Source organism: Dromiciops gliroides, chromosome 4 (assembly GCF_019393635.1).
Source record: "Dromiciops gliroides isolate mDroGli1 chromosome 4, mDroGli1.pri, whole genome shotgun sequence".
Lineage (NCBI taxonomy): Eukaryota > Metazoa > Chordata > Mammalia > Microbiotheria > Microbiotheriidae > Dromiciops > Dromiciops gliroides.
Genome location: NC_057864.1, coordinates 85054185 through 85081285, shown reverse-complemented (window position 1 = coordinate 85081285; position 27101 = coordinate 85054185). Strand labels below are relative to the sequence as shown.

General features: G+C 34.4%; 1 protein-coding gene across 5 annotated transcripts in view; it reads left to right on the top strand.

Annotated features, from left to right (window-relative positions):
- BRINP3 (BMP/retinoic acid inducible neural specific 3) overlaps positions 1–27101 on the top strand; it is a 551226-nt gene that overhangs the window by 298130 nt on the left and 225995 nt on the right. For 4 of the 5 annotated variants that reach the window (XM_043962623.1, XM_043962625.1, XM_043962622.1 and 1 more), the window contains exon 3: positions 15788–15978. The exons of the other annotated variant lie outside the window; for it this stretch is intronic. In XM_043962623.1, the coding sequence (XP_043818558.1) occupies positions 15788–15978 (191 nt within the window). The remainder of the gene's footprint in view (positions 1–15787; positions 15979–27101) is intronic. 5 annotated transcript variants of the gene reach the window in all.

Below are 27101 nucleotides of genomic sequence, written 5' to 3'. Positions count from 1 at the left end.
CTCACTTTACAGATAAGGAAACTGAGACAAAATTAGGTAACTTGCCCAGGGTCACACAGTAAGTATCTGAGGTTTGATTTGAACTCATGTCTTCCTGACTCAAAGCCCAATGATCTCTCCACTGCACCATGTAGCTCTCTCAATTTATTGGTTACTGCTAGCCTAATAAATTGATCATTCTTGGGTCATTGTCTCTCAGTTAACCTTAATTTTCAAATGTAACATACCTAAGAGGTCTGTCTAGAGTTCACAAAGACTCAAACGGAGTGATCCAAAATAGAAAGGATGTTTGTCAGAAGAAATGGAAAAAAATAATTCAAAAGGACTCATGATGGAAAATGCTCTCCACATCCAGAAAAAAGAACTGTGGATCTGAATGCAGATCGAACCATACCATTTCTACTTTTTTTTTTCTTTTTTCTCTTTTGAGGTTTTTCCCTTTTGTTCTGATTCTTCTTTCACAACGTGAGTAATACAGAAATATGTTTAATGTGATTATATGTATATATATATGTATATATATGTATATATGTATATATGTGTGTGTGTATATATATATATATATATATATATATATATATATATATATATATATATATAAAATCGCTTGCTGTCTTGGGGAGGGGGAAGGGAGAGAGAAAAATTTAGAACTAGAAATCTTTTAAAAACAAATGTTGAAACTATCTCTCCATGAAACTAGAAAATAACAAAATACTTTTATGATTAAAAAAACCAAGAAGTGGAAAGGCCATTGAGAAATGAAATACAATATAGTCCTTCATTTCTAGAAATGAGCTGATAATATTGAGGAACAAGACATTTTGGTCAACAAGCTAGAATTGAACAAGTGAAATCTGTATGTATTTTGATGATTTCCATTTTAAAGAATAATCTAATTGTCCAAGAGTAGGTGGTATGGTCAATTGGAAAGAGCATATCTTTGTAGATAAAGCACCGGTCCTAGATTCAGGGGGACCTGAGTTCAAATCTGGCCTCAGACACTTGACACTCACTAGCTGTGTGACCCTGTGCAAGTCACTTAACCCTCATTGCACTGCTCCCCCCCCAACAAAAAAAGGCATATCTTTGGAACCAGAACAATTAGGTTCAAATCCTTACTTTTCTACTTAAATCTTATTTCACCAACTTCTCTAGTTTCCTCAACATAAAATGATAGGTACTAAATGTTCTCTAATGTCCCTTCTATCTTTGTGTTTATGACAATACCTCTCCTCCTTATAATCACAAGGGAAAAATATTAATTAGTAGGAAATAAAGGAAGAGTAGAGTGGATTCTTCACGATAAGCCACTATCCCAGTACAGAAAGTAGAGCTATTCCACAACAAACATTTTGAATATTTTGTAGTTACAGATGTTTTCTTCAGAAATAGACAAAAATGTAATATTTTCTGCATGATTTATAAGGATTATGAATAGACTTCCCTTGTTGTGATACCTATGGGTACTGTTGAGTTATTTTCAGAAAAATCAAATAACCTGACCTATTTAGTGTGTGGAAAAATAGATGTCAGTATCAGGTACTCAAGCTTATTGACTTGAAAATGATAGCCTAGGGTGACAATGTTCTATGTTTCCTTGATATTTCATGCAATTGCTATTGCTATAACAGAGAGAAAAACACAATAAAAATAATCGAGGGTGAGCAGAAGCAACAAAGAAAATAAAGCAGTTTTAAACTACACTCAGTCTGTGCATTTATAAACAAGTGCACATTCTATGTTATATTCATGACATATATTAGGTTTGACAAGTAGGCATATGACTATGTAAGCACAACCATATTAACAGCACAAAGGCACCATAACCATAACTATCCGACCAGAAATTGGATTTCACAACTTGATTTTTCTACTCTGTTATTCAAAAAGTGTCTGTCTTTACAGTGGACCATTTTCTGTAAGTGGCTTAGTTTGCATCTATGCTATAGTAAGCTCACAAATCTAGTCCACCAAATCTTTAATCTTCTTAAAGCAGTCTCCAGCCATGAGGCTGTGAGGAAATGAGTTTAAATCTTTGCTTCCCTTTCCAGCTCCTTCTTTCTCCCCAAAGGCTTTACATTTAAAAGAATCTGTTCTGACCTAAGATTGGTTTTATAGCTAGAAAAAGAAGGAAGGCCATGAGAATGAATTGATAATGAATTGATAAAGGAGGGGAGAGATGGGAGCTCAATATGATAAAACAGTAAACTGGAAACTTCACTTGAGGAGGAAAAAACCTTGTCCTTTTTATGCTTTTAACATTGAGGTGTTTTAACGTAGTTGGCTATGACATCACCTTTGCTGCAAGAGGAAGCAGAAAGGATACAGGAGATGGTACAAATGTTCTAGCTCTGGCCATGTGCAAAGGCAAAGAGGTAGAATATTACAGGTCATTAGATTGCTTAAAAGACAATAGATGGGGCAGCTAGATGGCGCAGTGGTTAAAGCACCGGCTCTGGATTCAGGAGTACCTGAGTTCAAATCTGGCCTCAGACAGTTAACACTTACTAGCTGTGTGACCCTGGGCAAGTCACTTAACCCCCATTGCCCCGCAAAAAAAAAAAAAAGACAATAGATGTGCTAGAAAACAAATTAATCTGTTTAAATACCTCTAATGGAAAGCTGAATTAGTTATTTGTGAAAAAGTTGCAGAAAAACAAACAAACAAAAACCTGGTAACAGTGGATAGAATGCAAGGTCTGAAGTAAAAAGACTCATCTCCCTGAGTGCAAAGCTGGCCTCAGACACTTACTAGCTGTGTAACCCTGGGGAAGTCCCCCTAGCTTATTGTTTGCCTCAGTTCTCTCACCTGTAAAATAAGCTGGAGAAGGAAAAGGCCAGCCACATTAGGATCTTTGAAAAGAAAACTCCAAATGGGCTACAAAGAGTCATACACATCTGCAGTGACCAAACAACTATTGAGAAGAAATACATGGAGGAACTTTTTTTGGGAGGGTCGGGACAATTAAGTGAATTGCCCTGGGTCACACAGCCAGTAAATGTCAAGTGTCTGAGGCTGGATTTGAACTCAGGTCCTCCTGAATCCAGGGCTGTTGCTTTATCCATTGCACCATCTAGCTGTCCCCATGGAGGAACTTTTTAACCTCAGATTGAATGGTAATAAATGTGTGAGTTTTTTAAAAAATATATATAAATAACAAATCTTAGCGAGACTAGAATCAAATGAAGTTGTGATCTATGAGTTTTTTATTTAATGAGAGGAATTTTATCTAAATATTTTTATAGCTTGTTCTATAGTATTATTGACAATGTTGAAACTGATTCATTCTTCTATTTATATTTCACAAATGTAGGTGTTTAAAATGCTTAGTCCCTCATCTCTTTTTTCCTTGTTCTACTTATTTTTCTTTATCTCAGTCCATAGAGTGTTCCCAGATTTACTTTAAAACATAGTTTCATCATTTATTATTCCACAATCATACCCTATTATAGTCATATACCTTAATTTGTTGAGCTATTCCACAACTGATGTGCACATCCTTGGATTCCAGTTCTTTGCACCACAAAAAAAAAAAAAAAAAAGAGCTGCTGCAAATACTTTTTGTAAATATTGGTCCTTTTCTTATTTTTATGGGTACAGGCCTGATGTTGGTATCAGACACTTTAGTAACTTTTTGTGCATAGTTTGAAATTACTTTCCAGGATGACTAGAATAATTCATAACTCCAACAAAAATAGATGTGTCTGTTTCCTGCATCCTTTGTAACATTTGTAATTTTTTTCTCTCTTTTTGGGGGGGTCATCTTTACCAATCTGAGGGGAAGTCAGTACAACCTTTAAAATGTTTTATTTTGATTTTTCTATGGTTTTATATATACCTGGCTTCTTTTTTCCCTTAAGAACTGCCTATCCTTATACTTGCATTATTTAACTATTGCAGAATATTCTTTTTTTTTTTTTTTTTTTTTTTGCGGGGCAATGGGGGTTAAGTGACTTGCCCAGGGTCACACAGCTAGTAAGTGTCAAGTGTTTGAGGCCGGATTTGAACTCAGGAACTCCTGAATCCAGGGCCGGTGCTTTATCCACTGCGCCACCTAGCTGCCCCCAGAATATTCTTTTTTAAAAAACAAATTTGAATCAATTCCAAACATACATGTATATGTATACACACAGATGTATTCATAAATATATATAAATAAATATATACACATTATATGTATATACACATTTATATCTGTCTATCTGCCTGACTTTTAATTTTATTTGGAAATAAGAGCTTTATAAAAGAAATTTATTACAAAAAAGTTTTCCCTCTCTTTTCTAATCTTGACTTTAATGAATTTCCTTTGCACAAACTTTAAAAATTATATATAATGGAAATTACATTTTTTTTTGTGCTTCTCTTTATCACTTGTTTGGTCATACATTCTTCTGGTAGCCATCATTCTAAATCTAAAAGGTAATTTCTTGTTTGCTCCTCTTATTTGGGTCTGTTTTGACCTTTTATATCTAGGTTGCAAATCCATTTGGAGCTTATCTTATCTGCCTTATCTTCCTGATTGCCAGAGTTTTCCCAAACACTTTTGTGAAATAAGGAGTCCCCTTTTTTCCCCAATAAATGGTGTATTTGGATTATTGAACATGATCTAAAGTAATAGAATCAAACACAAATAGAAATTAGATCCCTGCTGGTCCTGATATTGACTTAGCAAACCACAAGTTAATATTATCTATTGTAGGGACCAGTTTTTAATTGGGGAGTATTAACTAGGCCAGTCGCCGCAATATTGGGGCAAGGAAGGAGACCAACAACCTCCCTCAAAACAGGATTTATTTAACAAGAACGAACTTAAAAAAAACAAAACCAAAAAACACAAACATGATCAGTAATATTAAGGGAAAGGAAATAAAATGGGGAAAGGGAAATGATACAACCTGAACAACACCACCACCCAGGAATCAGCTGAGAACACACAGTAGCGTCTTGTCTCCTTCCATCTTCAAGCTAGAATGGTGAAAAACCTCCCTTCTTCCCAGCAGACCCCAGACTGACCACACGCAGCCCAAGCCAATTGGCTGGCAGCTCTGACTGACAGTCACATGATTGCCCTCACTGGGCTTCTAGTCATTATTATTTTGCCAGACCCATAAGTTGGCAAGCAGTGATGACGTGAGGTGCCAATGCCATGGCAATGGCTACATCCAGTGGGTGGAGCACTGTGCTGTTTGCTGCATATGATCCCATCTTTTGGCTAGAATTTAAAGAACCCTGGTGTGTGCACTGGCCTGGGGCCAGTGTTTGTGAGGAGGAAGCCAGTAAAAAATCTTTGGAACAATGGTATGGGAGAGTTTATCTTTCCCCTGAGCACATGATTAATATTACTGGGGACATTACAACTAAATTTGAACTTTACTATACTACTATAATCATAGCTCAAATAGCAATTAATTCTATACACTATGTTATATTATATGTGCAGTTATTTTGTTAAACATTTCCTAATTATATTTTAATTAGTTTTGGGTCACACTTTCTGTGGGCTGCTTATGGCTCATGGGCCATGAATTTGATACTTTTAAAGCAATCTATGAAGTTTGTTGATTTTGATATGTTACATACCTACTTTATCCCACTGCTCAACTTCTTTATTCACTAGAATGTGAGGACTAAAAATGGTTTGAGAGACATTGTTTCTGGGTAATATAATAATTTTATTAATTAGGACAATACTAATAAAATGATGGTCATTTGGCCATCTCTCTCTTAGACCAAAGTCGATCATGGTTGAGGGCTTACAGTTTATGTACCCTTAAAAAGATAGATGTTCACCGGGGTGAGACTCAACCCTGATTAGGTGACAGTTCATGAGAGAATGGATATTATAATGAGGGGCTGAGAGTGATATCATGTCACTCTCAGACAGATAAACTATCTCTATACCACACCACCCATAGCTTTGAGCTATATATTCAAAGAATGCATACCTGTCCCAAGCCTGAGCAGAACACAATACTTTCCATCAGAGTGGGGTCTTGAACAAGAAATTTAGTCCAGTCTCATTATCAGCAATGTTCTTTAAGAGACTGAACTTTTAAAAATCAGGACTTTGGAAGAAGAGAAGACCTCTGAATCTTCCCAAATTATTGGTTATTAATAATCATTTCTCTTAAGCACCAATTTAAAACAAAACTTTGTATTATAATTTAATATTTTATAGTGCTAGACCCCTCTTCTCTTCACCTTATAAATTATTTGCTTGGAGATTTTTGACCTTTTGTTCCTCCAGATAAATTTTGTTGTTGTTGCTGTTATTATTATCATTATTTAGTTGTATAATAATGTAGTCGTTTGATTAGCCTGATACTTAACCAGCAAATTATTAAAGGTAGCCATTTTATTTTTATTACATTGGTTCAGATATCTTCTTTTCATTGGCCATTAATATTTATCTAATTATTTATTTCTTTAAAAAAACCCAGTGTTTTGTAGATGTACTATTTTTAGTGATAACAACTGAACAACAAGACAATTCTGAAGGACTCATGATGAAAAATGCTATCCACTTCCAGAGAAAGAACTGATAGAGTCTGAATGCAGATCCAAGCATACTATTTTTAATTTATATTTTTAATTTGGTTTTGGTCTGCATTTTCTTCCACAGTATGACTACAATGGATATTACTTTTTCCTGACTGTACATGTATTACCTATATCAAGTTGTTTGCCTTCTCAATGTGGGGGTGGGGGAGGAAAGGAACAAGAAGGTTTGGAACTCAAAATTTTTAAAATGAATGTTAAAAGTGTAATTTAGAGAAAAATAAAATGTTAGATTTTAAAAAATTATTTATTGTATTCATCTGATTTTTTAATTTTTATAAATATTCATTCATTTCATTTAAATTTCTAATTGGTTTGATATTTTTTAGTCAGTCCTTTCAATTCTGTCCAACTCTTTGTGATTCATTTGGGATTTTCTTGACAAAAATACTGGGGTGGTTTACCATTTTCTTTTCCAAGTCATTTTATCAATGAGAAAACTGAGGCAAACAGTATTAAGTGACAAGGGTCATACAACTAGTAGGTGTTAGAGATTTAATTTGAACTCGGGTCTTCCTGACTGCAGAACCAGTACCCTATCCACTGAGCCACCTAACTGTCCTTTACTGACATACTGTTAGGCAAAATTGTTTCTAATAATAAGCTTTATTCTTCACTAATTTTAATTGTTTTTCCTGTTTACACTGTTACCTTTTTTTATTCTAAAATTAAAGACTCTATTTTCAGTTTTATTGTTCTAAAATATTTCCTTATTTTATTTATTAATTCAGTAGGGTTTTTTATTTTGCTTTTAACTATAATAATCATTAATTTCATTTTCAGGTTTTCTATTTTTGTGTTCATTTTTAAATTTTGTGCTGTGGTTGTGATACTCTTGTGGCATGCCCAATTTGTCAATTTGTTCTTTATAACTTCTGTTGATGAAAGATTAAAAATAAATCTTTTTCCCCCTAAAGTTTGTTTTGGCTCCTTCAAAAAAAATGTATATTGTTTTGCCACTGTATTATCTTCAATAATCAATCAATATACATTTATTAAGGGCCTAATGTATGCTAGCCACTCTATTAAACTCTGGAGAATACAAAAAGAGTCAAAAGACAGTTCCTTCCTTCAAGGAGCTTAAGGCAGCATGTAATAAATATATAAAAGGCAATCTATATGCAGGATAATTTGGAAATAATAGAGGCAAGGCACTTCAATTTTAGAGGTTAGGGAGTACTTCTTATAGATGGTGAGATTTTTTTTTATTTGGAACTTGAAGGAATTGAGAGAGATCAGTACTTAAATCAGAGGAAGAAGACCTTTTCAGGTAGGGGTGGGGGGGCAGTCAGAGAAAATGCCCAGAATGTAAGATGGAGTATCTTGTTTGTGGAACAGTCAAGAGGTTATTGTCATTGTATTTAAGAGCATATGACATGTAATAACGTATAAAAAGACTAAAGGGAGCAGGTAGCTAGATTACGAAGGGCTCAGAATACAAAACAGATCATTTTGAATTTGCTTTAGGAGGCAATAAGTAGCTACTATAGTTTACTGAGTAAGGGAGTAAGATGATCAGACCTGCATTTTAGGAAAATCACTTTAGTGGCTGAATGATGGATAAACTGGTGTGGGGAGAGCCTTGAGGTAAGCAGAGCCACAAGCAGGCTCTTGCAATAATCAAGATGTTACATGATAAGTGCCTGCTTCAAAGTAACAACAGAGTCTGAGGAGAGGAGGCATATTCAAAAGATGTATCATAGGTAAAATCAACAGGGCTTGGATTGTCAGACAAAATGAGTAATGAGAGTGATCTGAAGGTTGAGGTTTGGTTGGGCATAATCAACAATGTGATAAAAGGTCTTGGGATTCAAGAGAGGAGTACAGCAAAGAATTGAAATAGTTCACCAAAGTCAAGATTGAGAGAAAAGGAAAGATTGGACAGTCCAGGGGAGATTGCCTGAAAGAAAAATGGTCAAGTTACTGGAGGTCATGGTGTGCATGAACCGTAGGTTTATGTATAGGAAACCAGAGGGAAAAATAAAAAGTCAGTAGATTAGGGTCAGAAGGGGGGATTTCAGAATTCTTGAACATTGTTGTGATACATTTGTGGGTGATAACAAGATAAAGGGTATGGCTCTTTATGTTACTGAGAAGGGGTGGAGGAGTAGCTCATAGGAGGTGAATAAGTAGTGCAACTATGAGGTTAGGGTATTTGAGGGATAATCAATTTGTATATTGAAGTCCTTTTGTATGGGGCCAGGAGTTGGGGAGGAGAAAATAACTGTAAGACAAGGATCAAACTCATTGATGAAAGAAGAATGACCTGGGGGATCTGTAGACAGTAACTACTAGGATTTTGATTGGATGGTAGATATGAAGAGCGTAAACTTTAAAGAAAGATAGGTTATGGAGTGATGGAGGGAACCTAAAAGTGATAATGGAGAGCATGGAGTTCCTTCACTAATGAGCCAAGGAGAATGAGTGAAGGTGCAGCCAATACTAGAAAGAGTGTCCTGTGGAGGCTGGGTCCTTAGGAATAAGCGAGGTTTCAGTAAGGGCTAGTATATAGGAGTGGGAGAGGAATATATTTAAGATGAATTAAGGATAGGGTCTATGAAGTGGCCTTTTAGAGAACATTATAGAAGGACTAGATAAAGTTAGGATGAAATTTTGGTTCTAGAGGATTAAGGTGAATGGAAACAAGGAATTGAGTTGTAGGGGGTGAGGAATGGGGTGTGGAAGATGATCTAAAGGAATTCAAAGTAACTAGGATGTGAAGGGTTTGTTAAGTGGAGGTGCCATTCTTATACCCTCAAAACACAGACAAAGCAGGAGATAAGAGGCCTGAAGTTGAAGGGAGGGTTGTTCTTTGCACAGGTTTTCTACATCTCACTTGGGAAATTGGGCTGGAAGTGAGATGTAATATGCCTTATTTTGGTAGAGCTATTAATGATTGCATTGGGGAAGATGGAAGATGCTTGACCTCGGGGATGCTTGTCCCCAGGGGACATTCTATTCCCAGTAGGAGATGGAAGGTTGAGGGCACTAGCAATACAATCAGAAGTCTTCTCATCTGAGGAGGCCAGAAGGAAGTGGTAGACTCACTTTGAACCAGTTCCATTGGATTATGTCATTTAGTACTCAGTTAATTTTTAATCCTTCTTCAATGACCCTTTATTGAATATAATTTTAGTATTTTTTATTTCATAAAACATGTTTTTTGCCTTAATGGTTAATTTATTTTTCCATGAAAGTATTTTATTATTTTCCAGTTACATGCAGAGATAGTTTTCAACATTTGTTTTTATAAAATTTCTAGTTTCAAATTTTTCTCCCCCCCTCCTCTTCCTCTCTCCTCCCCAAAAACAGCAAGCAATTTGATATAGGTTATATATGTACAATCACAGTAAACATATTTTCTGCATTAGTCTTGTTGTGAAAGAAGAATCAGCACAAAAAGGGAAAACCTCAAAAAAGAAAAACAAACAAAAGAATAGAAATAGTATGGTTCAATTTGCATCTAGATTCCATAGTTCTTTTTTTCTAGATTTGGAGAGCATTTTCCATCATGAGTCCTTTGGAACTATCTTGTACCATTGTATTGCAGAGAAGAGTCAAGTGGATCACAGTTGATCAATACACAATGTTGTTGATACTGTGTACAATGTTCTTCTGGTTCTGCTCATCTCACTCTTCAACAGTTCATGTAAGTCCTTCCAGGTTTCTCTGAAATCCACCTGCTCAGTGTTTCTTAGAGCACGATAGTATTCCATTACATTAATATACCACAACTTGTTCAGTCATTCCCCAGTTGATGGGCATCCCCTCAATTTCTAATTCCTTGCCCCCACAAAAAGAGAAGCTATACATATTTTTGTACATGTGGGTCCTTTTCCTTTTTTTTAATAATCTTTTTGGTAAAAAGACCTAATAATGGTATTGCTGGGTCAAAGGGTATACACAGCTTTATATCCCTTTGGGCATAGTTTCATAAAGCATATGTTTGATATTGCTCTTCTTTATGAGATTTTTCTCTTCTGTTATATTTTTATAAAGGTGTCATGCACTGCTAAGAGATATATACATTTCTTTGAATTTCTGTTCAAAATTACCAGTTATCTGTCATATCTAACTTTTCTATTATTTCATTCAGATCCTTAATGTATTTTTTTTGGATTGGTCTAGTTCTGGAGGAATATGTCGAATTCCCCACTATTAGAAATTTATTGTCTACTTCTCCCTATAATTAATTTAGTTTTCCTTTTTGATTTTATTATACTATTGCATTATATTTCTCCCTCCTTTTCCTCTCCACTTTCTCTTTATCTCAAGTTCTTATTCCTTCTTTCTTTTCTTTTGCACCGTTCTTCATGACTTCTCCTACCTTGGAGTTTATTTTACTTATAACTAATCTCTCCCTGAACCTGCTCTCTCTGTTACTCCACTGAATCAAATGAATTCCTCTACCAAACTCTTTGGCATTCTCGTTTGTTCTCTCTCTCTCTCTCTCTCTCTCTCTCTCTCTCTCTCTCTCTCTCTCTCTCTCTCTCCCCCTCTCTCCTACCCTTCTGTGACTTCTTAATCTATTTATTAATCTATCTATCTATCTATCTATCTATCTATCTATCTATCTATCTATCTATCTATCTATCTATCTATCTATCTATATCTATCTATCTATTTTTGGTGAGGCAATGAGGGTTAAATGACTTGCCTAGGGTCACATAACTAGTAAGTATGTAAAGTGTCTGAGGCTGGATTTGAACTCAGGTCCTCTTGAATCCAGTGCTGGTGCTTTATCCACTGTACCACCTAGTTGCCCCCCTGTGACTTCTTAATTTAACAGTAAGTTTCTAGTGATGCCTGCCACCTTCACCCCTAATATATTTGTATTGACATCCACTTGTTTAACCTGATTTATATGAGAAAATTCCCCTAGTCTTCCTACCCCTCCTTTTACTTAGTGTATCTTGTTTCCTCTTTCCTTTCTTCTTTTTAAGATCATCAAAACATAAAAAATCCATTCCAGATCCTTTTATTTGACTACTTCCTGCACCCAGTGCCAGCAAAATGTTCCCAATGAGCTCTTTCTGAACAGTTTTTGCACCCCCTTACAATCTATAGATCAACAGCTTTTTAAGCCATCACTATTGGTTCTTTATGCCCAAGGCCTTCTGTGAATATGCTAGGGTAAACCCTGCACTGGACCGAGTTCCACTCTCACCCCACTGAAATACACCTTTCTTTTTTTGTTTGTTTTGTTTTTAGTGAGGCAATTGGGGTTAAGTGACTTGCCCAGGGTCACACAGCTAGTAAGTATTAAGTGTCTGAGGCCGGATTTGAACTCAGGTCCTCCTGACTCCAGGGCCGGTGCTCCATCCACTGCGCCACCTAGCTGCCCCGAAATACACCTTTCTAACTTAGTTCTAAGTTGTCTTGGACAGGAAAAGTGTTTCATTCCATCCATTTGTTGGTTAGGCCTCTCCAGAGTTCCTTCTGAGGCATCATTTTAAAGTAGTTAGGAGGGGAATTTAGGAGAGCTCAGGTGAATCCCTGACTTTATTCTAGCGTCTTGGTCTGCTCTTCTATTGTTCTAATGCCTACACATTATTTTTTTTTATTAACAATAGTCTTTTGAAGTGAGATTTAGAGTTTTTGTCATGATTTTTGGACTCTTCTCAAGCTTTCAGGCTTTTTAATTATTCCTAAATTACTTCAACTTGATTAATTATCTAGATTATTTATTTCTGGTATGAGATGCCATATAGCTTCTTTGAATTTTTTCAGTCTTTTGATGTTTAATATTTCTTGTTTTTTCATGGTGTGATTTTCTTATTTTTAGTCAGTGCTAATTTTCAGATGGTTTTTACCTTGAATAAGGTTTTGTACATTTCATGCTTTTAATTCTCATGTCTTCCATCTACAGCTTTTATTTCCTTTAGAATTCTCATTCTTGGGGTGGCTAGGTGGCGCAGTGGATAGAGCACCGGCCCTGGAGTCAGGAGGACCTGAGTTCAAATCCGGCCTCAGACACTTAACACTTACTAGCTGTGTGACCCTGGGCAAGTCACTTAACCCCAATTGCCTCACTAAAAAAAAAAAAATTCTCATTCTTTCAATTGTATAACTTTTCAGTTCTTTTTTTTTTGGGGGGGGGCAGGGCAATGAGGGTTAAGTGACTTGCCCAGGGTCACACAGCTAGTAAGTGTCAAGGGTCTGAAGCTGGATTTGAACTCAGGTCCTCTTGAATCCAGGGCCGGTGTTCTATCCACTGCACCACCTAGCTGCCCCCTCAGTTCATTTTTGAAAAGTTTTTATAGCTATTTGACTCAGTGAGTCAAGTGGCAGGCCTGGAATCAGGAAGGCCTGAGTTCAAATCCACATCAGACACTTAATTAGCTGTGTCACCACAGTGCCTGGCATATAGGTGCTATATGAAGTTGCTGTTTTTTCTGTTGTTCTTGCTGTTATATTGCAAACATCCTGAGAGCAGGAACTTCTTTTTTTCTTCATTTTTTAAACAGTGTCTTATGTGTAACAGAGGTTAAATTAGATTTATTTTCCTTGACAGTGGGCAAGATTTAGACAGTTGAAGGTTGGACTCTTCAGCTCTGTATTAAACAAAAAGTTTCTATAAATTAGAATTACCTTAGGAGGTAATGATTTCCCCATCTCTAGATAACTTTGAATAGTGGCTATAATGCTATTTACTTTTTGAAAGAATTTATAGGCTATTCCTGCTTTAGGAATTTAGGTCAGATTGTTTAATACTGAACCTTCATTATAATTCTTGAATTCTAGAAGTTATGACAAGACACTCTTTTGTCTTCAATTTGCCTTAGCCTACAACATATTGTTTTATTTCTTAGTTACATGTCATATTGCTTTGTACATGTAAGCTGTTTGAGTACAGTATCTACATTATTTCTTGTTTGTATCATCAGTATGTAATATAATACTTTTTATATAGTAATAAACATTTAGTACACTTTGGGAATTGAATTCTACATACCTTGTGTGGTAATATTATTAGAATTAGGCTGACATATTTGGGAGGGGCCACACCTGGCCTGCTATGAAGTTATGTATGCTACTGAAGTCAGAAGGAAAAACCTCTCTCCATAGGCAGTTTTTGAAGGACCTCCCCTTTTGGGGGAGGAAAATTAGATGCTCGCTGAGGGGAGTCTGAGTCTCTTCCAGAGCTCTCTTCTCCACTTCTGGTGGTTGCAAGCAGCTACAGCAGATGTCCCAGGTGGTGAGTTAATACAAAAGCCCTGCTTTCATTTGAATTAGCTTAACTGCAAGCAAGTTGGAGATTGTATAGACTTAGGTTAGAGCTAGGAAGATTATCTGTATTTCTTCTCCCCTATTTCCTTGTCTTTGATTTTATTAATTTCACCTTTGCTGTTTACTTTATTCTCTCTAATAAAACATCTGTGGAACAGAGGCTGTAAGGCTCCTTTCTTATTGACCTGGGAGGAATATCTAGAAAGGCAGTTTCAGAGGGGAGGAATAGCTAAACACGTTGTGGTATATGATGGTGATAGAATATTGTGCTATAAGAAAGGACAATAAGGATGATTTCAGAAAGGCCTGGGAAAAAACTTGTATGAACTGATGTATAGTGAAGTGAGCAGAACCAGGAGAACATTGTGCACAGTGATAGCAATAATGTTTGATGAAGAGCTGTGAATGACTTTACTATCCTTAGCAATGGTTCAAGACAATCCCAAAGGACTAATGATGAAGAAAACTATCTACTTCCAACGAAAGAATTGATATTGATGGAACACAGACAGAAGCATGATATTTTTCTCCTTCTTTCATTTTTTTCTTTTATTCAAATTTTCTTGAACAAAATGACTAATATAGTAATGTTTTACATAATCATACATGTATAACCCATATCTGATTGCTTGCTGCCTCAGGGAGGAGGGAGGGGAGGGAGGAAAGGAGGGATAAAAACTTGGAACGCAAAACTAGAAATAAATATATTTATTAATTTTTAAAAAGAAAGAAATAATAAATGTTAATTCATCTTGGCATGTGTAGAGAAGTTTGTTACTGTGCCTAGAGGGGAGTTGTAGGGCATTGATGGTGACAGTTCCTATATGGGATACTTATATATTTTCACCTGAATGTGTGCCTTAAATTAATGTGTTGGACTGTCTAAGTACTAAAGTCATGTGATATCATGACAATTTAAAAATTATGAATGGTCTTTAGAAGTTGTATTTACTTGTATCATAATATTTTGAGAGTCTGTAAAGTAAATATTTGATGTTTAATAATCTTTACAGCAGCAACATGGAAATAATATACTCATTTATATAATCATACAAATAAAATTCCATAGTTGAAAAGAGATAAAAAGTAGTCAGTACATTTATTCAGTGAGAAAAGTATAAAATATCCTTGTTCTGAAGCAGCTAGCATTATTATAAATCTAGTTAGCAAAAGCAACAGGCCACTGTTTTAACAGAAAAGACAGTATCTTAAAATGGATTTTGAAGAACATGTACCATGTGCTCATGTCCCATAAAAGCATCCTGTGGAGTTATTAAGAGAAAAAAGATCTGCTTTTTCTCAATGATTCTTGGCAGGGTCTAAGCTTTTGTCAAATTCCAGAAAGATAGTGATTAGAAGTATATTTTTTTAGCATGTAGCTAGTTGATTTTTTTCTATTAGCTTGAGATAAGAGGGGGGAAATGGAGTACATTTAATAGATAAGGAAGTGGAATAGTTTCTTTGGCTTCTCAAAGAATGATTGCCTATTTCCTGGTTACTCCATAAACTTTTGTTTGCTAATTTGATCTGGAACAATATTTTTATTGGTGTATAAACTTACTTTATCAATGAAGATTAGCAAGGCATCTGCAATTTATGATTTTAGACAATTGCCAGGGGGTACTGAGAGAAATTAATAACTTGCACATGGTCCCATAGCTAGTATGGGTGAGAAGCAAATTGGAACTCATGACTTCCTGATTTTGAGGCTGCCATATGGTCTGTGACATATGTCACAGCTGCTTTTCCCCTTGTGTCATATCCTCACATAAAAACAAATCAGTGGATTTATAGAACTACTTTTCATATTTTGGTAATGGATTATTCACTCTAGTTAAGTTCATTATAAATGTTACTTCTTCTCACTAGAGTATATGACAGATGACTACAACAAAGAATTGTTGTAATATAGTGAACCCAGGCGATCAAGTGAATTTGGCAAATGAAAAAATATAGGTAGAATATGTGTTTATGAATAAAAGTAAATTTGCTTTTCAGGGAGTTTGGCCGCTGGAAAGTAAATAACCTTGCTGTGGAGAGAAGAAATTTCCTTGGCTCCCCATTGCCTCTTGCCCCTGAATTCTTCCGCAATATTAGGCTATTGGGACGTCGACCCACTCTACAGCAAATCACGGAAAATCTCATCAAGAAATATGGGACTCACTTCTTGCTATCAGCTACCCTGGGAGGTATGACTGCAAAATTATTTTTTTATTGATATCACATGTTAGAAAGTAAATTAGTCCAGATTAATAATATCAAATGAAAAGCTATTCTTTCGTATTAGTGTTTCCTTTCTGCTTTTCAATTAAGTCACAAAAAACCCTTCATGATGATGATGATGATAACTTGTACTTATATAACAAAAGTTTTCCAAATATCTCATTTCATCCTCACAGCAACACTGGAAGGTAAGTACTATTATTATCCCCATTTTACACATGAGGAAACTGAGGTAGACAGAAGTGAATTGATTGTACCCATAGTGATATATGTGTGTGTGTCTCTGTGTATGTATATACACATACATGTATGGGTATATATTCATACATATAGGGACATAGATACAAACATTCATACATGCATACATACATACAGTTAATAATTTCTGGGTTATATGTGAACTCAGGTATTCCTGACTCCAGGTTAGTTTTTCTATTCACTGTGCCATCTATCTAGCTACTGCCTACTCTTCTATCTCCTACTCCTAAATAATAATAATGATAATGAGGATGACATATTTATTAAATTCTTATCACAGTGCCTGGGATATAGGAGGCATTTAACAAAGTTATTCCCTCCCCCTACATAATAAAATAATAACAATAACAACAATAATAATTATTATTATTACTAACATATTTTCCTATTTCTAAATTTATCTTATAACAATGAAAATTCATCTCTCTAACACATGTTTAATGAGTAGTTCTTATGTTTAAAGTATTATAACAGTTTGGAAGCTTAAGAGATAAATTGTAAATATATTCCAGGCTTTGACTTCAAAGAGTTTATAATCTATAAAGAGAACTTAAATATAAAATAAAGAAGTTGGAATAGATTTTTATAAAAGACCCTTTTGATTTCTAAAGTTTACAAAAAATTAGAATAAAATAAGTTATGTAATGGGTCCTAAGTCAAATCATAACCATTTATGAAAGGTAAAGAATACATCATCTAGACTTTAATATATTTCTATACTTATTGATAAAACTTTTGTTAGATCATGTAGAAATAAAGGGATTATTGTTGAATGTGGCTAAACTACTATTTATTAAAGTATGGCTTTGGTGGAGACACAATATAACATTTATGAAAAGAAGCAGACACAAATATCATTGACATCAATATTTTAGGGACTATATTTTTATCAGTGTGGTCACTCCCTCCACTGCCACATTTTGTAGCTCCTCTGTGTTTTGAATTGCTGTAGTTAAAATGTTTATCACTTGGTGGCCAGTCTTCAGGTGATGAGACTACTAAATTTACTTACGTTTGTCTTCTGAACAGAGGAAAATCCTTCAGCAGGTTCATATTCTAAGACTTTCCAGTTTTATTGGATCTGCAGAGGTTGCATTTTGCTTACATTGCTATAATGACAATAAGCACTATATTAGGACTTTTTTGAATTATTAATGATAGGATTTTAAAATGGAGCATATGAGATACCTTTAATTAGCTGTTCTATGATAGTTGAATCTAATAGTAGCATTACCATCATATAGATTATAATAACTTTAAAAAGCTCTTTCTAAAGGAAAAAAACCCATTTACTATATTTCACCAAATATCTAAACTATTTATCAAGATAATTATTTGGCTTGTTTGTATTTTGGAAAAAGTCATCAAAAGTGCATAACTGATTAAATATCTAAAATAAGCTTTTCAATTTAAAGAGTTATTCTAGAGATAGATTGCACACCTAAGATGTATTGATTTTGGCTATGGAATATATTTCATGATAATTTTTGTAATATGTTTCATCATAATACAATGTAGGGTAAACACTAAAATCAAATACTATGTGCCTGGACTGAATACAGAAGTAGAAAAAAACAATTGAATAGGGAAAAGGAGAATGTTTAGTTGTTTAAAGCATCTGAGTGGAAGAAAAAAAAAGCCATACCAAAACAGAGTAAACATCATTTGAAAATTAATCAGTATTGTAATATAAAATAATAAAAGTGCTTTCTTGAAGGAATATAAAATGAATCTGCTTTGATTACTTGGCATGGATCTAATTTACAAAAGTCACTAATTATAGTTAAAATATCAATAACAACATTTATTAAGAATGTTTTTTCACTTTCTTATTTTTAATAAAAAATGCCATAGTATTTTAACCTTAAGGTCCAAAAATTCTGTTCCAGTGAAGCCCAAGCTCAGGCTGGTTGGAAATGTGGTTAACTCTGGCATGTTCCATGTTGGAAAGGGTTTGACTAACTTATAGCACTTAGAGACTCATTAGAAGAAAAAGATATTTTGGCCACAGTAATTAATAAAGTCCATTTATTAAGCCAGAGAGGGGTTACATCTGTGTTGGGTGCTTCCTCACTGGAAAATCCATCAATTATTGTTAAATCACAGGCTACTTTGAGAATTTCCCTTTGATTTTTAAAATTCAGTTTTTAAAATTATATTTATTTAAAAAATGAATGGAATACAATTTTAACCAATTTCCCAAATACTTTCAACTAGTCTAACTAACCAATAAAAATAGAAAATTATTCCACTGTTCATTAAAATAATACTTAATTTCTAAAAGGATAATTTGATAAATGATACTAGAGAACCTCTCTGCCTGTATTTAACTATATCCTTGAAATATTTTTTCTTTGACTAAGAGAAGATGCCATGTTGTTTCTTTGCATCTCTAGGGAAAAATGAATAAAATTAATGTTAAGAGAGAATAATATGTGTATGAAGTAGAGAAATTTATGCATAACTTAAAATTATGATACTTCTTGAATGTTAGGACCTATGGTTAGATTAAAAACTCTTCCATGATTTGAGAAACAGTGAGCTCTCAAGTATCTATTTGCAAGTTATTTTCTTTTGAACTGTCTTCCTAACCAATAGTAATACTAGGTTGCATTTCTATACCTTCCCAATATATTGAAACTGTCACCAACTCATTGTCAGATCATTTACTCTTAAAATGAAACTTAATTTTACTACTAGGCTAAGTAAAACAATTTTATTTAGAAAGGCAAATATGTTGTACAAAATATATTGTGCCTATTAAATGTAACTATGGGTACTTTTTGCATTCTTTATGATATAATCATATTTTCTTCATAATAGCTAAAACATTTTAAGATATAATTCAATATCATAATGGTTTCATGTTCTTATTAGTGTTGACATTATCACCATTTGTGCAGATTACAATCTATCCATGTCTTCTAATTGTGTTATTTTTGTTGATATCTTCCCATATATCTTCCATAGAAGAGCTACCCAATACACTAGAACTGTTTCCCTGATGAAAATAATGAGAAGGGAAAACAAGATTTTTCTTATTCCTAGAACAGAACAATTCTTCACAGTTACACAATTGATGAAAGATGTAGAGGATCCAATTCTTCTTGTTTTTATTTGTTTTAATTACTGGGAAGCATTTAACTCATTAAAGTGCTATTATTGGATCAAAGGATATGGTCAGTTTACTGACTTTTTGGGCATAATGCCAAATTGCTTTCAGAATGTTTGTACCACCTCATAGCTCCACTAAGAATATATTATTGGTTTTGTTTAGATCCAATCCCTACAGGATTTGTCATACATTTTTTTGACATCCTTCTCCGATTTATCAATATCAAGCTAGACAATTAACAAGATGATAGTCTTGACAAAAAATGTGCAAGATTGTATCTAAGTTCAAGAAAGATTCCTTCATAAATGGTGAAATTCTCTTGATGTCTCTTTATTTGTAGATGATTCTGCATAAAAATATTAATTATAGGATGACGAAATTGTTTTGTTATAGAAACTCAAGAAGATAATTTACATGGAAGGATCAAAATTTGTTTTGCTTGAGGTAGGAGAAAGAGAATGATGGATCATGAGATAAAAACAAAAATATTAAAAAATCAGGAACAAAGAGGGGGAATCTAACTGAAAAGACCAAAGCAAGCTCTATTCAACCAAAACTCTTATACTAGAAACTTTCCTTTTATGTATAACTGGGAATTTTTTCACAATGTAGTTAATCCTAATAATCCATCTGATAGGATTTATACCTGTGGCATAGTAACAATGGGGAGCACCATTAGAAAAGGGGGAAGAACTCTAGAAAATAACAAATATTACTTTATCCTTTATCTTCCTCTAGATTTATACTGCCAAGCCCATGATCATAAGTCTATTGAAGGTAAAGAACATATAATGAACCAGAAATGGTCCTTTATATTAGAGGACCTGAGAGCAAAATTATTTTAAAAAATTTATAAACCTCACAAACTGAACTATTGTGGGTAATATCAGAATAACTAATTTCTTCTGGTATGGCCTTTTTTCTTATTTTATATATTAATTTTTTCTTTTTCTTTTTAAAAATATTTTTGTCCCATTAAGTTTTATTTTCCCAAATTACATATAGATACAGATTTTGACATGTTTTTTTTAAAAAAACATTGTGTTCCAAAATTTCTTCCTCCCTCCCTCTCCCCACCCCCCAAGAACTCAAGCAATTCAATATAAGCTATACATCCGCAGTCATGCAAAACATTTCCACATTAGCCAGGTTGTGAAAAAAAAAAACAGACAAAAACAAAACTTCAGGGAAAGAAATTGACAAAAAATTATGCTTCAATCTGTATTCAGACACCATCAGTTCTCTCTCTGTAGACAGACTGCATTTTTCATAGGACCTTCAGAGTTGTCTTGGGTCATTGCATTGCTGAAAATAAATAAGTAATTCATAACAGATCATCTTACAGTATTGCTGTTTTTTGTATACAGTACATTTCACTTTGCATGAGCTCATGTAGGTCCTTCTGGTTTTTTCTGATGGCATCCTGATCATCATTTTTTTTTTCTTGGTAGTAAACTACATTTATATAGTACTTTAAGGAGAGATTTCCTTACAATAAACCCATGAGGTTGATCCTTGCAACAACAGTAATAGGTAGCATTTATATAGTACCTTAAACCTGACAAAGAATTTTATTCACAATAGCCAGCAAAGTAAGTATCATAACTGAAAGTCTTCTTTTTCATTTGTGATGTTTAAAATCTAATGTGGGTCTTTACCTGCTCCCTCCACCCCAGTTTTTTTGGTAAAACTAGCTAAGATTTACTAATAAATTCAGCAAGAGTTTAGGCTTTTATGTATTTATTAAAGTATATTAGAAGTTAGTGAAGAGAGAGGGAGGTTGAGAACACATCTCTTATAGAATGGGAAACCCTAGCTTAGATCTATTCAGTATAGCCAGGGAGAAAACCTAGCCTTTCACTAGCAGCCCACATGAAGTTCTGCCTCCACGCCAAAGTCCCAGACAAAAAGAAGAGTATCCAGTAAGCCACCCTCACCTTCCTACTTCCTGTCTCCCTCCCTGAAAGGGGAGGTCCTTCAAGCTGATTGGTTGAGGGTAATCTCCTGTTGATGTTATAGTCCACAGGCACTGAGAACAACACCCCACTCAGGACGAGCCTGGTTGTCTTGATTTAATCATCCTTAAGTAGGTTCTCAGTCAATCTCACTGTCTCACCCAATTCAATCAATTCCAAATAAAACTTCAGGTGGGGCCATATGGCATCTGCCAAATCCTATTATTTTTCACATTTCCCCTGTGCTTTGTTAAGAAACAATTGTTTCCTTAATGAAGCAATAAAATTACGGATACTTATGACTAACAAAGTAAAGGGACTTGCCTATGAGGCAGCTAGGTAGTGCAGTGGATAAAGCACCAGCCCTGGATTCAGTAGGACCTGAGTTGAAATCTGGCCTCAGACACTTGACAATTACTAGCTGTGGGACCCTGGGCAAGTCACTTAACCACATATTGAAGTCCTATTTTCCCCTCTGAAAGATTATACTTAGTTTTTCTGGAACAGTGATTCTTAGTTGTAATCCCAATTCCTTTGCCCTCTAGAATATCATATTCCATGCCCTCTGATTCTTTAATGTAGAAGCTGTTAGATCTTGTGCTATCCTGACTCTGGCTCCACAGTATTCAAAGTGTTTCTTTCTGGCTGCTTGCAATCTTTTCTCCTTGGCCTGGGAGCTCTGGAAATTGGCTATAATATTCCTGGGAGTTTTCGTTTTTGGGATCTCTGTCAGGAGGTGATCAATGGATTCTTTCCATTTCTATTTTGCCTTCTGCTTCTAGAATATCAGGGCAATTTCCCCTGACAATTTCATGGAAGATAATGTTTAATGTCTTTTTTTGATAATGGTTTTAGATAGTCTAAAAATTTTCAAATTATCTTTCCTGGATGTATTTTCCAGGTTAGCTGTTTTTCCAAGGAGATGTTTCCTATTGCCCTTGATTTTAAAATTCATTTGAATTTCCTTTTTTTGTTTTGATTTTTCATAAAGTCATTAGCTTCTTTTTGATCAATCCTAATTTTAAGAAATTATTTTCTTCAGAGAACTTTCATACCTCCTTTTCCATTTGGCCAATTTGGCTTTTCAAGCTGTTGACCCTTTTTTCATGACCCTCCTGTGTCACTTTCATTTCTCTATTTTTCTTCTACTTCTCTTACTTTATCTTCAAAGTACTTTCTGAGTGCTTCTATGGCCTTAGACCAATTCATATTTTTCTTGGAACCTTTGGATGTAGGAGCCTCAATTTTGCTATCCTCTTCTGAGGGTGCACCTCAATCTTCCTTGTTACTAAAGAAACTTTCCATGGTCTGCATTTTTATCTGTTTTCTCACCTTGCCTTTCTTTTACTTGACTTTTAACTACTTCTTAAAGTGGGGCACTTTTTCCAGGCTGTACTTTCCTAAGCTTCAAGGGGTCTCAGGTGGTACAATTTAAGGAGGGGCAGCCTTGTCTATGTTCTGGTCTTTTAATAATCCCAGGCCAACTTGCTAATTAACCAGGCAACAAAATTTTGTTTGCTGTGGTTATTAGCTCCAAGGAGCCCTTCCCCCACCTGAGCCACCACCACTCTTGCCTAATTCTTGGTTCCCAGCAGGGGTGAAACACTGAAATTCTGCTTCAGCACCAGGATAGACCCCTGTAATCTACCCCCAGCCAACCGCTCAACCCTCTCACCAGACTGTGAGCTTGGTTCCAGAAGACGCTGGGACTGTAGCTGATTCAGAAGCTCCAGGAGTCTCTCTCTCTCTGGCAAGGCCTTTCTGGGACTGGCTCTGTGTTAGTGTCACCACTGGGTTGGCCTCCACTCCTGCGTTGGCACAGAAGACCCCTCCTGCCAACCTTCTAAGCTGTCTTTAGCTGGAAAATGATCTCAGCCTATTCTTTTGTGGGTTCTGCTGTTCCAGGAATTGTCCTATGGCATTATTTGGAGGTTTTTTTGGAGTAATCTTGTTGTGAATTTTAAGAGCATACTGCCTTTCCTCTGCCAAAATTTTTTCTAATTCTTTCTTATTTTTAAATAATAATTTTTTGAAAAAAAACTATACATCCCTTCACTCCATCAATGAATAATATCTTTAAAAAAGAAAAGGAAATTCCACCAGCTTTACCATATCACTGCCCCCCTCTGATGTTTGTCATCTTTCTCTTTTGTTTCTTCTTTCTGATGGGTGTGAGGAGAACCTCAAAGTTGGTTTAATTTTAATTTCTTTGTTCATTTTTGATGTAGAGCATTTTAATCTATTTTATAGTTTTCTTATACATTAATTTTTTTTGAAAACTGCTTGTCATATTTCTGTACACAGCATTGGGGGAACACTTATCAGCCTTTTAAATTGGAATTGGTTCCTTCTATGTCTTGGAAATGACACTATTATAGAAAACTTATAATGAAGAGTTTTGTTTTGTTTTATCAGTTACTTGACTCCATTCTAAATTTTACTACATTGGATTTGGTTTTGAAAAAACTTAAAATGTTATAAAATAAAATATGTATTTTATCTTATACCAATCAATCAATCAAAAGTAATTATTTTTGTTTATTTAGATTTTTAAATTTTTTTTTTAATTTTTGTGGGGCAATGAAGGTTAAGTGACTTGCTCAGGGTCACACAGCCACTAAGTGTCAAGTGTCTGAGGCCGGATTTGAACTCAGGTCTTCCTGAATCCAGGGCATGTGCTCTATCCACTGCACCACCTAGCTGCCCCAAAAGTATTTATTAGTCACCAATTATGGGTTCCAGGTACTGTGCTAAGAACTATGTGATCTTCTTTATCTTGTTTAGTAACTAACTAGCTGTCTATATCACTGATATTTGAACATGTATCAAAAATAATGCTGAAGCTTGGAAAAGAGTAGAAAGTCATTATAAACATAGCTGTAATATCACATTTGGTTTGACAGCTTATTTCTTCATTCATTCAACATGAATCTATTAGAGCTGCTATTCCAAGAACTTTTTATCAATATCTTCTTTCAACTAAGGTTACTTAGTGGCAAAAGGTGACCTGCAAAAATGTAATAGATTATGGTCAGCCACTTTCATGAAAATAATCCCTTTTGCAAACTTATATTATGAGAAAGTCATATGGTAGAAGTATACTTTAGCAGATATTGTATGATGTGAGCCAAAATGGGATAGTCATCAACATCATGGTGAACAGCAAAAACACTGAAAAGCTGCAGTGGTCCTTTAGTTGAAGCAGCAAGGAAACAAAATGCTTTCAAATGACAGCAGATGGAGTGATTGTGACATAATTTGCAAGATCAAAGACAGAACAACTCATTTTGAATAATGAAATTGAGAGATTGAGATGTAGATCTGTATTGATGAAGCTTGTGACAAGCCCTAGTATCTACTCCCATGGGACATTTTGCAGTCTATTCATCTAATCTCATATGACTGCACATTTTCAAACATCATGTTCTTATGCTACTGATATTTTTTCAGTACCTCATTCACATTTCAAATACAGATGACACTATTAACCACAGAATAGTATCTCTCTCATCTAAATCTATTTCTAATCTATCTTTACCTATAGCTATAAATATTTAATTATGTCTTTGTAACTGTCTATAACTATTTAAGTTGATATTTTATTTATTCCAAATATGTTTAAATTTTTAAAGAACACATTTTTAATTTTTTATCATAAAATATTTTATTATTTTCTAGTTACATGTAGAGATAGTTTTCAACATTTGTTTTTATAAGATTTCTAGTTTCAAATTTTTTTCCCTCCCTCCTTCCTCTCCTCTTCTAGACAGCAAGCTATCTGATATAGGTTTTATATGTACATTCACAATAAACATATTTCTGCATTAGTCATGCTGTGAAAGAAGAATCAGAGCAAAAGGCAAAAACCTCCAAAAAGAAAAACAAAAAAAGTAGAAGTAGTATGGTTCAATCTGCATCTAGATTCCACAGTTGTTGGTTTTTTCTGAATTTGGAGAGCATTTTTCATCATGATTCCTTTGGAACTATCTTGGACCATTGTATTGCTGAGAAGAGTCAAGTTTATCACAGTTGATCACACAATGTTGTTGATACTGTGTACAATGTTCTTCTGGTTCTGTTCCTCTCACTCAACATCAGTTTATAGCAGTTATGAAATCAAGTTTTAGCAAACTCACTTTTCTATCAAATTAATTAAAACTAAAATATTTTAACTTAATATGCATCTTTTGTTTGCCTATAATAAGAAATGTCTTTTGGAATTAAAAATAGCCCAACTTTCCTTATAGAGTGTATGGTCTTGACAAAGTTACCTAATCAAAACTGTTTTCAATTTGCTATCTCAAGAACACAAAGGCCAGGTTAAGTTGTATCCAAGCTATGATAAGGCATTACCAAAATTGACACAGAAGTACATTTGAAACAAGGAATTTGAGCTTGTGGGGGGAAATGTGAAATGTATTTTAGCATTGGCTATTAAAGTTAATTGGTTATATAATTGGTTATCAATGTTTCTGTCACAATTTATTGCTGTATTAGGAATTTAGCCAGCATTAATCTATTTTTCCATGTAAACATAGATTTCAACATTCATTTTTATAGTATTTTGAGTTCCAAATATTTCTCTCTTAATCCCTTCTCTCCTCTCTCCCTAAAGAAAGCAATATGATATAATTAATACATATACAATCATGTTAAACAAGTTTCCACATTAGTCATGTTGTATAAGAAGAATCAGAACAAAAGGAAAAAAAAACATGAGAAAGAAAACAACCAAAATACCAAAAAAAGTGAAAATAGTATGTTTCAACTTACATTCAGACTCCCTAAGTTTTTTTTGTATTTGGATAACATTTTCCATCATGAGTCTTCTGGGAATTGTCTTTGATTGCTGAGAAGAACTAAGTCTATCACAGCTGATCATCACACAATATTGCTGTTACTGTATGCAGCATTCTTCTGGTTCTGCTTATTTCACTGAGCATCACTTCCTGTAAGTCTTTCCAGTCTTTTCTGAAATCATCCTGCTCATCATTTCTTATATCAGTTATAGTATTCCATTACATTCATATGCCCTAATTTATTCAGCCATTCTCCAATTGATGGAAATTCCTTCAATTTCTGATTCTTTGCTTCTACAAAAAAAAGCAGCTATAAATATTTTTTAACATGTGGGTCCTTTTTATGATCTCTGTGGGGTACAAACCTAGTAGTGTTATTATTGGATCAAAAGGGGCAATGCACAGTTTTACAGGGTTTGGGGCATAGTTCTAAATTGCTTTCCAGAATGGTGGTGAACAGTTCACAACTCCACCATAAATGAATTACTCTCCAATTTTCCCACATCTCTAACATTTATAATTTTATTTTTCTGGTATTGACTTATTTATGAATTAAAACCGTGTTTATAAAATAGTTTTTTGGTAAAGAATAATTACTCTCTTAAGTAAGATCTTATATCTTGATGACTAGCTTTGTATAAAAGAAAGTTTAATTGATTTCCTATTAGAATATGTGAAGTTGAGGCTTTATTCCTTTATTTATAAGCTGAGCAAGATAATTAATGTTTCTCACCTTAAGTTTCATCATCTATACAATAAGGATAATGATATTTGTTCTGCCTAGGTCATAAGGTTGCTGTGATACTCAAATGGAATTATTGGTATAAGTGTCAGGATGTGAAAATAATTGGCCTTTGTCTTTGCTATGAAAATAAACCTCTTTAAAAGCCAAAATTGTGGAAATTAAAACTTTATTATTTTTAGATAGGCACTAACAATTGGAGTGAAGGCAGAAGGTCGAT